Source organism: Schistocerca americana, chromosome 1, assembly GCF_021461395.2.
Source record: "Schistocerca americana isolate TAMUIC-IGC-003095 chromosome 1, iqSchAmer2.1, whole genome shotgun sequence".
In the NCBI taxonomy this organism is placed as follows: domain Eukaryota; kingdom Metazoa; phylum Arthropoda; class Insecta; order Orthoptera; family Acrididae; genus Schistocerca; species Schistocerca americana.
The window spans coordinates 694,836,212-694,849,556 of record NC_060119.1 but is presented as its reverse complement, the minus strand read 5'-3'; the positions used below and the strand labels follow the sequence as shown (position 1 = coordinate 694,849,556).

Genomic DNA, 13,345 nt, shown 5'->3' with positions numbered 1-13,345 from the left:
TTGATACAAGTTTTTTCTTAATGCACTATTATTTTAATATGTTTACTTGTGCTTTCATGAGGAATTCTACACCCCCACAGCTTTGCTTCCACCAGTATCTCATATTCTACCTTCCAAACTTCACCGAAGTTCTCCTGTATGCTTTGTGAGACTAGCATATTGTGAATTGTGCTTAGATTGCTCAGCACTTGCCTTCAAAAGGCAAAGTCCCAGGTTAGAGTCCCAGTCTGACATATAATTTCAGTGTGCCAGGAAGTTTCTGTTCCAAGTTTTTTCCATTGTGCAGAGCAGGCTCATCCAAGGCAGTGTAGTTCAGCGCCCCGTCCGCGACCATGTGTCGCTAGTGTCGGCATAGGAGCTGCGGAGCGAGTGAGACCGCACAACACTGTGCTGAGCTGCGCTGGCCTGTCCTGCAGTCAGGTTCAACGTAAACAAAGTAACAGAGGAAGCGCACTTCTGTAAAAGAGGTCGATGAGCGGTAAAACGAGCAAACCTTTCACTGTTTAAGTAACAACTAGTGTTCATGTGGCAGAATTACTATGCAAAGCTTTAGAAAACAATATCCAAAACAAGAATCGAAGAACATCTTAGTTGTTTCCTGACCCACAGGTTCATTCTATTAGTACTGCACATGCGCACTCGTCATTATGTACGATAGGCGTCTTCTGAAAAAAATGTCAGTTTCTTAAATAAACTAGAGTCATAAATATTCCATTTTAGAAATAATTTTATGTAAGGGATATACTGTCTCATTCTTACTGTTAGCAGTTACAAGTAAATATTTTTTGTAATACTTTGGGCTATATCTTTTTGTATCCCTTTGAAAGAGTTTAGAAATCGGATCCTTAGTTTGCTGTTTTGTACGTAATAATTTTAACCGATCATGTTTGAATACTTATTAAAAAATAGAATTATGGCTATAAAGCTCTTTAATTCTTACAGTCAACATTGTTAAAGAAGACAATTACGTACGAAGCATGAAACAGCGGCATGGCGAGGCTCAGCGGGCGGTCCGCACGGCCAGCTAAGCGACATGGCTCGGCCACTACGACAACATACGAATTCACCCGGGGCGCTGGCTGCGGGCGCTAGCGCCCCAGGGGCACAGTTTGGACGAGCCTGGTGTAGAGTAACGGAAAATGCTGTATAGGACAAATAATTATGAAACCAGGGAAGCGGCACCTGTTGTGACCAGTGACTGCTACTACGTAACCTGGTTGTCCAATATGTTATGTTTTTGTGTCTAGTAACAGTTAGTGTAATTTTTAGACCGGAGTGTACCATGTGTCCACAAAGTCTCTCCACAGCGGTGAGCCTCAGGTGTCTCACTTTGCGGTTCAAGTCTCATCTGAATGTGTTCCATGGACCTGCATTGAAAGTGGGTGGGTGGGGGGTGGTTGGGGTTGGGTGTAGGGCTAGTAGTGTTGTGTATGTACTGCAGCTGTTGTGTTATTGTCTACTTCTTGTGTAAACTGATTGTAGTGAGAATGCTTACTATTGCTGAGAGAATGGTCTTTATGGAAGAGGAAACTTTACAGAGCATGTGAGGTGGCAATTTAGATTGTTTTCATGATTTGAGGTATCCTCATCATGGCACTGTTATTTAATTCGCAAATTCCAGACAACAGGTTCAGTTCATGATGCACCATGAACTGTTAGGTGCACAACTTTAACAGAATGGAAACTGAACGACATTTTGGACATCGTATTGCGGAATCCAACAAAATCAGTTAGATTATTGCAAGATGGTAAAGTCTCTTGTACAATGGCACATAAGGCCATAACCAAAGAACTGAGGAGGTATCCCTATAAAATTACTGCTTTGCAACAATTACATTTTATGAACCATGTGAAACGAATTGTGTATTGTAAATGATTTTAGCAATTTGTTAACTGAAATGATGTTGGTGTTGCCATAACGTGAGTGTGAATTATAAGGCCGATCTTTTTTGGTACTACCATCACCTTTGGTGTCTATTGTTCCCAGATAATTTATCCATTTATTGCCATTCTGAATGAAAATGAGATCAATAATTCATTTTTCCAACAAGGCAATGCTACTGCTCATAAGACACGTCAGCCCCTTTGGTGAAATCTTTGTAGACAGAGTAATTATGAAAGGTCTCTGGCCCCTGCATTCACCGGTTCTGGCTCTGCCCAACACCGGGGTGTCTACCCTGGGCGGCAGTTGCGGCAGTTGCAGGGGTGGGTGCCGCCAATTTCATGTTGGTGAGGGGGGAAGAAACCTTGTCTTGCAAAGCACCTAGCATCCAGCGCATGTTGGTCTATCGATTATTCATATGATTTTGAAATGCATCCCTGTTGATTTTTTAATATTTTTGAAGACATTCTAAGTTGATTTCTGAATGAATCATAAGTTGATTTTTGAATGAGCGCGTAATGTATGTGATGTGTCTGCCAGAGGAATCCCGGTTGCATCTAGAAATAAACTTCCCTGCAGACCAAGCGGATGGGGCTATACGAGCTGAGTGGAACAAAGCCGAACAGGTGAATGCCAGTTGCTGTTTGTTATGTGGTTGATAGGGTTTGTGAATGATCAACTTTGTTATAATTACTAGCGAAATCCATAGATTCAGACTACCAGCATGGAAATAAATGACAAACAGGAATAACAGATTAGAAAGATCATCTTCTTGGTGTATCCAAAAAAACGAAATTTTGACAGAAAAGTTTTGGCCCAGTCATTACACTAGTAAGGGCCAGTTGTACAGTCCCTGGATAGCAGCCGCTTAAGTTCAATTGTGGGAGTAGTGTGGAAAACACATCGTACGAACATGTAATAACACCTAACCAGAGAATAAATGCAGGATAACTAAACAGGTGATTGTGGCAAGGTTAGTAAAGTTAACCAGAGAATGAGTATTGACACTGACAAGAATAGTATAGAATTAGTGATGACAAGATTGTTAGAACGAGGAAGGAGAAGAAATGGGGACATCACACAAATTATTGAAGAATATGATGATTCCAAATTTATACAAAAATTTTGTACTACTACTATTTGATCTCATGCTTGAGGAGCTGGAACGTATGAATGAAGTGTGAAACGTATTTCCTAACAAAAAGCTTTTTGCTTTTTGTAGGCCTAATAGGCATTTGATATTGGTGCTTCATGAATTGTGTTCTGTCGTGCTATAAAAATGACCATTTGTGCCAAAACAGTCTCGTTTATTTGGTTTGTGTTGCAATTGCTACAATATCAGACAGGCCTATTTCATTTCGTCTAGCAGGCAGTGACTAAATAGACATAATCAGATCGAGAAATCACCCCAGTCTTGGGTACTATTTGTATTAACAGCTTTTTCAGTATTAGACAGTGACATTTCAATTTTTCATGTAGCAAAATGTTTGACAAACTTTGATGAGGTGATAGATCCTTTCATAGAAAGGAAAGCATGCCATGTAAAGCTGTAGCAAGATTAGAGAGAAAAAAATGTTTTTATGTATCCTATATTTAATTTTATGTCACGCAAAACACTAAGTTGTAAAGGAATAGGCAATAAAGAGCAAATTTTCTGAAAAGTTCTTGTTCTCCCAGTTACCAAATAAATCCACTCAGCATTAATTGCAAGTTTTTTTTAAAGAGGGGCAGGATGCCAAACTGGCAAACTGGGAGCAGGAGAGGCACCACAGGACATTTTATTCCCACTGTCGTGAATATAATTTTATGGCATCCATTACAAAATATATACGTTTGAATTCCACAGAGTGAAATACAGTGACTTGTGATAGAAGAATGCTGTGTGAAGAGGCGTGGCACTGCCACTTCGGTTACTTAAGACCAAATAACATGTTTTATGAGGTCTGTCTAAAAAGTATCCGACCTTTGATTTTCCCATGCAAAATAGAGACGATAGCGTGGCACCACTGTGCACAGTAAAGGAAGAGAGTGTTGTGCGCATGTATGAATTTTGTCCCCCGCTTCCAGTTGTCAGTCACTGCCTATTGGTCGCTGAGTGAGGTGCTACACAACGCGTTCATCGGATTACTGATTCTCTCAAGATGACTGAATGTGTTGAGCAAAGATACTGCATCAAATTTTATCAGAAACGTGGTGATTCTCAAAGCGAAACAATTTGTAAGATTCAGCAGGTGTTTGGAGAAAATGTGATGGGTGTAACACAAATTAAGGAGTGGTTCAAACGCTTAAAAAATGGCCGCATATTAGAATGAACCAACTTCATTTGTTTTGAAGTGTGGCCTACAACTTTACTTTCGAGTCTGGTTTTTTGGGTGTGGCTTAGATTTGGATACTTTTTTTCTTTAATTTAGAGTCTCATTTTTTGGGTGCAGCTTACGTTCAAGTGTGGCTTAGATTCAGGTAAATTCAGTAATCTGGTCTATGTTGTGTGCCTTGTTGTTTTTGCCAAGGGTGTGAGAAAATTTGTAGCCTTCCTTAGAGCCCATGTTTCAGCTACTGCTTATTTTGTGGTGGTCCCAATCGTAATGAGTGTTTTGTAAATACTGCTATTGGTCTGAGATTTTTAGGGCATTTAATTTAATTGTGGCATTGCCAACTGGCTAGTGTGAGAATTAAATTTGATAGATTTCTGTCGAAGTAACGCTGTTTTCTGTTTTCTTTTAATGGCTGTGCTTTGAGGTCACTATAATTTGTGTATTATGTTGTAAATGTTAACTTTGCATTTTAAATTGTCACTTTTCATCTGGTTAATAAAGAAGTTGATTAAATTGTGTTGCACACATCTCAACCCTGCATCACCTTTCCTAGCTACCACCACAAGGGTGGTCAGTGAGGAGCATCAACTTATTCAAACAGGATTAGTAGGAGTCTTAAGATTCTCCAGTAGTTAATTTTTTATTGGGGGTGGGGTGGGGTGGGGTGGGGTGGGTGAATGAGTGAAGGGGAAATCTTGCACCCTTATATGGTGTACACACAAGTATATGTACATTTAATAATCAAATCTTATTCGTGAACAAAGTACACAAACTGAATGTGGATTAAGTGTTATGTGATGTTATTGTCTTCTAAGTTATTTAAAAGGTTTTGTTAAATACACTTTTATTGTGGTACAAGATACAGTCGTACCTATTAAGGTGTATTTTGTATGTAGATACTAATGTAATGAATACAGACCAGTCGGATATTGAATTTGTTACACGTTGTTGCCCAGAAAATAAAAGAGAACATCCATAGGCAGAATTCTCACTATAAAGTAAATAAATGTTCATACTTAAGATGAGACTGGCAAGTGCTGTTCATTCATGTATGAAAGGCTGTTGCATAAATATGTTGTCAGTCTGGATTAATATTAAACAAACATCATAGCATATGACTGCATAGCAGGTGAAGGGGTTATTTTTCACTTATAATCTTTTGTAGATAAAGTGATTCTCGCCTTCTGTAACCTTTTCCTCAAATTGCATGTCCAATGACTGTTTTTATAAAAGGCAGTTAACTAGGAAAAAACTGAATTTAGGTAGTTAACAAGTCAATGTTCTTTTTCTTCTAAGCTTTTCTTGGTGAAAAAATCACAGTAATTATTATTAAAAAAAGAAAACAAAGAACAGAACTGTGCAGTGTTACTGAGTTCGTTATCTTAACATCTGCATAGCAAATGTAATAGTGCCCAGTTTACGAATTTCAACCAACCTCAGCACCCCCTTGCTCTACATTATTTATATCAAATTTACAATAACTGAATTAGAAAGTGTAACTAAGTTTTACTTTACCTTTGATTGTGCCATTGGTGGAATATGAGTGTTAGTGTCAACAATTTTCTACCTCTGCAGTTGTGATCATCCAGTAGTGCTGATTTACAGGAATAAATTCTACTTGCAGTTTATACTAGACTTTGTGAAGTGATGTTCATGATATTTAAAATGCAGGTGGGGATCATCAACCATTTCATTTACAACATTTGGAATTATTACTATTTCTATAGAAGAATTAAATGTGGATGAGTTTCACAAAAGCCACTGAGGACTTATCCCAGTTTATTTACAGGAAGTTCAATCCATACCACATCAAAATTCCTCCTAATACAAACACAATCTGCTGTAGTAGCATGAAAGCCTAACCAATAGCGCATTTGCCATGCAGTCCACAGATTGCATCATGGCTGACTCAGATCAGATCTTGGCTGGCTTATATGCTTCATTATGACATGGTCGGCATCAGAGGGTGCTCATGATGACCAGCACCATTTGAGTAGTGACACCACGGTCGTTGGCAGTATTGTTGCACCAGCTACTTGTTTTCCATTTTAATGTCAGGTGGCATGACAATTCCCATCCACCTCCTGCATCTCACCCCACCCTGCCAGCGGTTGACTGCAGGTGGAGATGAAAATAGGTCATCCTTGGTCCAGAGGAGCCACCACCAGAAAAGACATTGGATTGATGTATATGCGTTGCTATGAAAGGATGGGGCAGAACAAGGCTCAGTGGTAGTTATACTAATCACCCCTGGACTGGAGGGTCTACTGGGGGCAGCGAAACAAGCTGCTGCTAACCAGGATGGTGGAGGTGAAGGTGATTTCGGTAGCATCTCTGAAGTCCATGGGCAGAGGCTATGGGCTATGTCACTAACTTGAGACAGGCTGAGATCACTCCGCAGACCCAAGTTCGACAGTGTCTGTGCTTATGGTCCCACAGTGGGGTGCCCACCTGGAAAGTAGTGCAGTGTGCTGGCTTTGGACATAACATAGGTGCCCATTCAATTCACTCTGCTGGGCTGCGACCTTCGATCATGGTGGCCATGTAAGTTGCTAGAAAACACAGGTGTGGTGTCAAATATTGTTTCCTTGCTGTGGCTGCCACCACAGCATAATTTTTATTTGTTTGAGTCCATTGGCTGAGAAGTTAAACTCCCTATCTATTCACGGATGGTTGCCTGAAAGAACACTTTTTGGTTGTTTGCAGTTTTGTGTATCATGAATCGAAAAGTGTGAAATAAGTCTCTCCCAAAAACGGTGTTCGCTGTGGGATCAGCTACCACTATAAAATGTACTGGATGGGTGACTTGGTGGTTAGCAAAACTGGAAACTTTATTAGCAAGGGCACATGATAAAGCCCATAGGCAGAAAGATTTGGTGGTGATCTGCTGACTTGAATCATCACAACTGGTGTAGTTGTTTATGAGATTGTCTGGACCATGGAGCAGGTGAGGACTGCACTGGAGGCAGTGTAATGTCCCTTGGGACAAGTGCCAGAGAGCTGATCTCCACATCATCTTTCATCATAAACAAACTCTGGGTTGCATGGGCAGTTTTATAGACTTGAGCTATTTACATTATTTCCCCTCAGTGAAGGATACAAATCCTGCATTACATGGTTCCTCACGTCCAAGTTGGGGGTGAGATACACTTCAATATCCCTTATTAGAGTCCTCATAATTCTGTCCACGTAAACATTTGAAATCACAATATCCACTTAATCCATGTAGCTCTGTGACAGTTCCAGAATAGAGATTGGGGCCCATTTTCAGCAACTAAATTACTAATCTGGGTGCATATTACGTTTCTTCATCTAAAAGTGGTCTTGCAATAAATAAAATATTCTAGGCAAGCCAAGTTCGCAAGTTTCATTTTTGTACTAGATGTTACAGTTTGGGATTTCCCAACAAGAACATGAGCTTTTGTCTTTCCGTATCAGAAATTTGACAAGCTGAAAAATATAACTGCAATCGTTGGGGGAAGCCTGCAAAACCGGGGTGCATGGAAGACGTATCTGTTACACTCGCTAATACTTACACTGCCTGTAATATTACTGCCATTAACATGTGACAACCCCACATGGTTTGTGTTCGTTGTAGTTTGTTCAAGGTTTGGGGGGCGGGGGAAGCCACACGCTTGTCTAATTACAAAAATGTTCGAAGTTCTGTTTGCGTCTGTCATAGGCCATGAATCATTGATACTTTTGTAAATTGTGAGTTGCACACGAGCAAGTGAGATCTCACCCTGGTTTGTCTACAAGAGATAAATATAAGAAGGTCCTTGGAAACAGAACAAGCTAGCTTAAGTTCATATTCCAATGCAAAGTAATGTCCTTGCCATGTCAGAGTTCTGCCTAAGAAAAATAGGATCCATGATACACTAATGCCTAACCAGTAGCACACTTGTTGCTCAGTCTACAGATCACAACCTGAATCACAGCGGCCCCGGGCCTGCTTATATGCTGGATTGTGGTGTGGTCTCGTCATAGGATACTGCTGATGACCAACACCATCTGACTATTTGCACCACAGTGGTTGACTGTGATATTCCACCAGCTTCTCAGTTTCCATAGTAAAGTCAGGTGCTGGCGCTACAGTTAATAAATTGCTTTGATGCAAAAATAAAAGAACTTCCTGTTTTTAAAAAAAGTAGAGTTAGAATTTTGTTTCCGGAATTGGAACTGTAAAGTCTGCTGTTTTTTCTTTTATATAACAGCAACAAATGACAAAAATGTGGATAAATGTTTGTCTTTATGGCATTTTTTGCTGGTATTGTAGCATCTTTATACTTTGAATACTGAGAAGAGAAATTATGAATGATTGGGAGAGGCAAAAACAATTATTATGTGAGCTCGTAGCATAATATGTAGTAACACATTGCTGAAAGTGAGTTATAAAGCTCTTTACATCTTTAATACTCTCTCTTTCCCACATGCAAGCAGGGCAAGGAATGACAAAAAAGGCAAGTAAAACTTGTAAGTTATTATTCTTCGTGCCATCCTGTTTTTAACATAGAAATTTAATATCAAGCAGAAATAAAATATCTCATTGATAATTTGTGTGCAAAATTAAATTATAGAATTTATTTCCAATGATATTATTTACAGAAGGAAGTTTTGGTTGACATTGTGCGTCGCAGTGTTAAAACTGCTGGTGGTAGTCCATTCTATGGACTGTTCAATCAGGCACTGCCACGGCGTTGTTGGAGTCGTGATTCCAAACGCATCTTACTGAGTACCCCTCAAAGACACAAGGTGAACTCCTACATGATTGACATAGGTAAGTCTGATATCTCTTAGTGATTCTCAAAGTCTATATCAAGAATAGTGAGCATGAAAATTGACAGTATTCATTTTACACCTGATAAGCTGAAATTGCAAACACTCAACGAGGCAACAAATTCTGTACAGAATTTGAAATGGGTGCCTCCAGTCTAACCATAATTAATGAAATACTGCTTGAGGAGGCATTTTGAGAGAGCATAGGTCAACCCATCTACAACACAGAGAGAACAATTGATGTACTGTCCCATACCACTCTCCCCGGTCTGTAACTAAGAGAATTCTCGAAGAGTTCATAATGATCTCTTCAATTTTCTTGATTTGATTGAGTAATGGTGTACTTTTGGGTGTACAGTTGAGTCTTTGAACAATGTTTTGACGACCAGCTTGCAGCATCTGAGGAAGATCACTGAGTTGGTCATTGAAATGTGTGTAAAAAGTGGCATCAACAGCTCAGCAGTACACCCAAAAGCACACTGTTAAGAGTTGATAGCGACCTACTGGGGAGGAGGGCGGGGAGGGGGGGGGGGGAATTATTCCAATTTAGGTGCGAGGACAACTTGCACTTGAAGGATTCCGTATAAATTATGTTATTGATACTGATACTGGCAAGATATCAAAATACAAGGGGCATTCAAGAAGTAATGCCCCACATTTTTTCTCAGAACTTATTTATTTTTGAGACATGTCTTGTCCATGTACCATTTTTCTACGTCGTCTCCATCACGTTCTATGGCTGTACACCAATGTTGTGAAAGAGCATGTATTGCCTGCTGGTAAAAGCTCCCCCTGTGGGTCCAGGGGTTAGAATAGGCCCAAGGTATTCCTGCCTGTTGTAAGGGGTGACAAAGGATTCTCACACGTTTTGGCCTTTAGGTGATGGTCCTCTGTTTGGTTTGACCTCAATTTTTCCAAATTTTCCTGAAGAGCGAGCCAATTGGGAAAGAGTGCCTTTACATGGTGATTCGTGTCCATCATGCGCTGAGACCTCTCGCATCCTTCATTGACGTGGATGTGCACTTGCACTCATTCTCCAGCTGTTGCGTTAGGTCACCCTCCTGGGTGTGTTATCCTCCATCCACTGTACAGTATCGTTTTCTGCACTGACGATGATAATAGACCTATTTGCTTGGTTGCTGCTGATATCAGGCACGGTAGACAGTCCGTTGTGGTGGGGCGCCATGTACCCTGTTGGTTCTAGCCCCCTGATCACTGCTGATGCCTGTGCTGTTAACTCCCCACTTATGCCAAGGAGTAGATGCTTGTCACCCTGGGACATCGGGACTCTCGGCAATGGCCATCCTGCCAGGTGGCCTTTGCTGTGACTGGGTGGTGCCCTTGGGGAGGGCCGCTGGTCAGAGTGGGTGGCATCAGGGCAGATGATGCGCGATGAAGCGTACCATGTCATCACTTGCTGGTGATCACACACCAGCAGTCTCTAAGTGTTCCAAGTCTCAGTACAACGCAAGGAAGTACGACCCTAAATCATTCCCCTACCTGGCCACACCATGGGAGGAACGTCAGGCTAAGGATGGCAGTGAACCTTATTCGGCACAATACCTTGTATGTACAAGAGGTGATGGGGACTCCTTTCTTTCAATGAAGCCTCAGTTTTGTTGTTGAGCATTAGAAGACAAGTTTGAGGATTTCGAGGGCTTGTCCAAAATGTGATCAGGGTCAGTCTTGATAAAAACGGCATCCTCTGCCCAGTCATGGGCATTACTCACTTGTGATACACTGGGGGATGTTTTTGTTACCATCACGCTGCATAAGAGCTTAAATATGGTCCAGGGTATTATATTCCACAGGGACCTTCTTTTGCAGCCTGACGACGAGCTGCACACCAACTTAGAGCGCCAAGGTGTTCATTTCATCTGGCGCGTCCATACGGGTCCGAGGGATAATCAGGTTGCCACTGGTGCTTTCATCTTGCCCTTTGAGGGTGACACATTGCCCGAGAAGGTCAAGGTGACGGTCTACGCTGTGCTGTCAAGCCATACATCCCTACCCTGAAGCGGTGCTTAAGTGCTGGATGTTTGGCCATATGTCGTCCTGCTGTACTTCCAGCGTCATGTTGAGATTGTGAACGTCCTTCACATGCCAATACTCCATGTGCCCTGCCTCCCATCTGTGTCAACTGCAGAGAGCATCATTCCCCTTGCTCCTCCGACTGCAGGATTTTACAGCAAGAAAGAAAAACCGAGAATATAAGACCCTGGACCAACTGCCCTACACTGAGGCTAAGAGGAATCCTGTGGCTATGACCTCCTCTTACGCCGCTGCTACGAGAACAGTTGTAGCCCCATCAGTTCCACGAATTCCAGTTAGCTTTCAGAGCCAGAAGACTCCACCTGCCCCCATGATGGTGGGGAGGAACTTCCCTTCCTGTTGCTCCCGCACCACCTACCTCGGGAGCACTGCCCCCACAACAATCGGGGAACCAGTTCCCACTCCTCAGTCGGAAGTCTTCTTCGGCTTCTCTTGCTAGGAAGGGATCCCTTGGGTCACTCCCTTCCCAGGTTTATGCTAGTGGGAAAGGTGACACTTGCCAGTGGCTGAAGTGCCCAAAAGCAGCTGGTCATAGGGCTTCATGATCACCCTCAGTCCCTGAGCTGAATCAGTGAAGCCCTCACAGCCAGAGAAAACCAAGGAGCAGTAAGAGAAACCCAAAAAGAAGACCTCCAAGACCAAGGGAACTGCAGTGGCAGCCACACCACCACTACCTACAAGCTCTGCATCTGAGGATGGGGTGGAGATTCTGGCATCCACTGAGGACCTAGCTCTCACCAGACCCTCAGACACAATGGATATAGACTGCCCAGGAAATAAGTCAGCGGCGGCAGGTGACCCTGATGCGTAAACTGCCTCATTGAATGTTCTATGCCTTCCCATCCTCACAGTCACATTATCCTCCAGTGGAATTGCGGCGGTTTCTTCCACCACCTGGCTAAGCTATGGCAGTTGTTAAGCTTTTAACCAGCTTTCTGCATTGCCTTCCAGGAGATCAGTTCCCAGCAATGTGGACCCTTTGCTGCTACAGGGGATATTACAAGAACCATAGCGAATATAATAGTGTGTCAGGTGGAGTTTGCGTGTATGTCCTGAACTCGGTATGTAGTGAGCCTGTGCCCCTTCAAACCCCTCTTGAAGTTGTGGTTGTCAGGATACGGATGACATAGGAAATAACTGTCTGCAATGTATATCTTCCTCCAGATGATGCAGTACCCCTGAATGCATTGGCTGCAATGATTGCTCAACTGCCTAAACCTTTCCTACTTTTGGGAGATTTTAACGCTCATAACCTCTAGTGCAGTGGCACCGTGCTTACTGGCCGAGGCAGAGATGTCGAAACTTTACTGTCTCAGTTCTACTTCTGCCTCTTAAATACTGGAGCCATCACACATTTCAGTGTGGCTCGTGGTAGTTACTCAGCCATTGATTTATCACTTTGCGGCCCAGGACTTATCTCATCTATCCACTGAAGAGCACATGACAACCTGTGTGGTAGTGATCACTTCCCCATCTTCCTATCATGCCCACGGACGCCTATGCAAATGGGCTTTCAACAAGGCAGACTGGGAAGCCTTCACCTCTGCTGTCACTGCCGAATTTCCCCCACATGGTGCCATTGATGTTGTGGTTGAGCAGGTAACTACAACGATCATTTCTGTAGCGCAAAATGCAATTCCTTGTTCTTTGGGGTGCCCCTGGTGAAAGTCGGTACCCTGGTGGTCGCCGGAAGTCGCTGAGGCAATTAAGAGCATCGGCGAGCTCTACAGCGACATAAGCAGCACCCTTCCCTAGAGCACCTAATAGCCATTAAACGGCTCCATGGCCTTGTTTGGCAACTTATCAAAAGGCGGAAACAGGAGTGTTGGGAGAGGTGTGTCTCGACCATTGGGTGCTGTATGTCACCTTCCCAAGTCTGGGTGAAGATCAGATGTGTTTTTGGGTACCAAACCCCAACAGGTATCCCTGGCATACAATCGATGGCATGTTATCTACCGACACAAACACGATTGCCGAGCACTTTGATCGAGCCTCTGCATCGGAGAATTACCCCCAGCCTTTTGAATTCTCAAACGGCAGATGGAAGTGGAAGTCCTCTCGTTCACTACACACCACAGTGAACCCTATAACACCCAATTTACAGTGCCCTTGCACATTGCCCCGACACAGCTCCTGGGCCAGATTGGATACACAGTCAGATGCTTAAACATATCTCGTCTGACTACAAGCGACATCTCCTCGTCATCTTCAACTGGATCTGGTGCAATGGTGTCTTTCCATCGCAATGCCAGGAGAGAGCACCATCATACCAGTGCTCAAATCTGGCAAAAACTTGCTTGATGTGGATAGCTATCAGCCC

At 42.7% G+C, this 13,345-nt stretch overlaps 1 protein-coding gene across 2 annotated transcripts in view; it reads left to right on the top strand.

Annotated features, from left to right (window-relative positions):
- The window catches only part of LOC124609337 (acylamino-acid-releasing enzyme-like), a 134,901-nt gene that overhangs the window by 49,205 nt on the left and 72,351 nt on the right, over positions 1-13,345 (top strand). For both annotated transcript variants that reach the window (XM_047140065.1, XM_047140066.1), the window contains exon 8: positions 8,803-8,974. In XM_047140065.1, the coding sequence (XP_046996021.1) occupies positions 8,803-8,974 (172 nt within the window). The remainder of the gene's footprint in view (positions 1-8,802; positions 8,975-13,345) is intronic.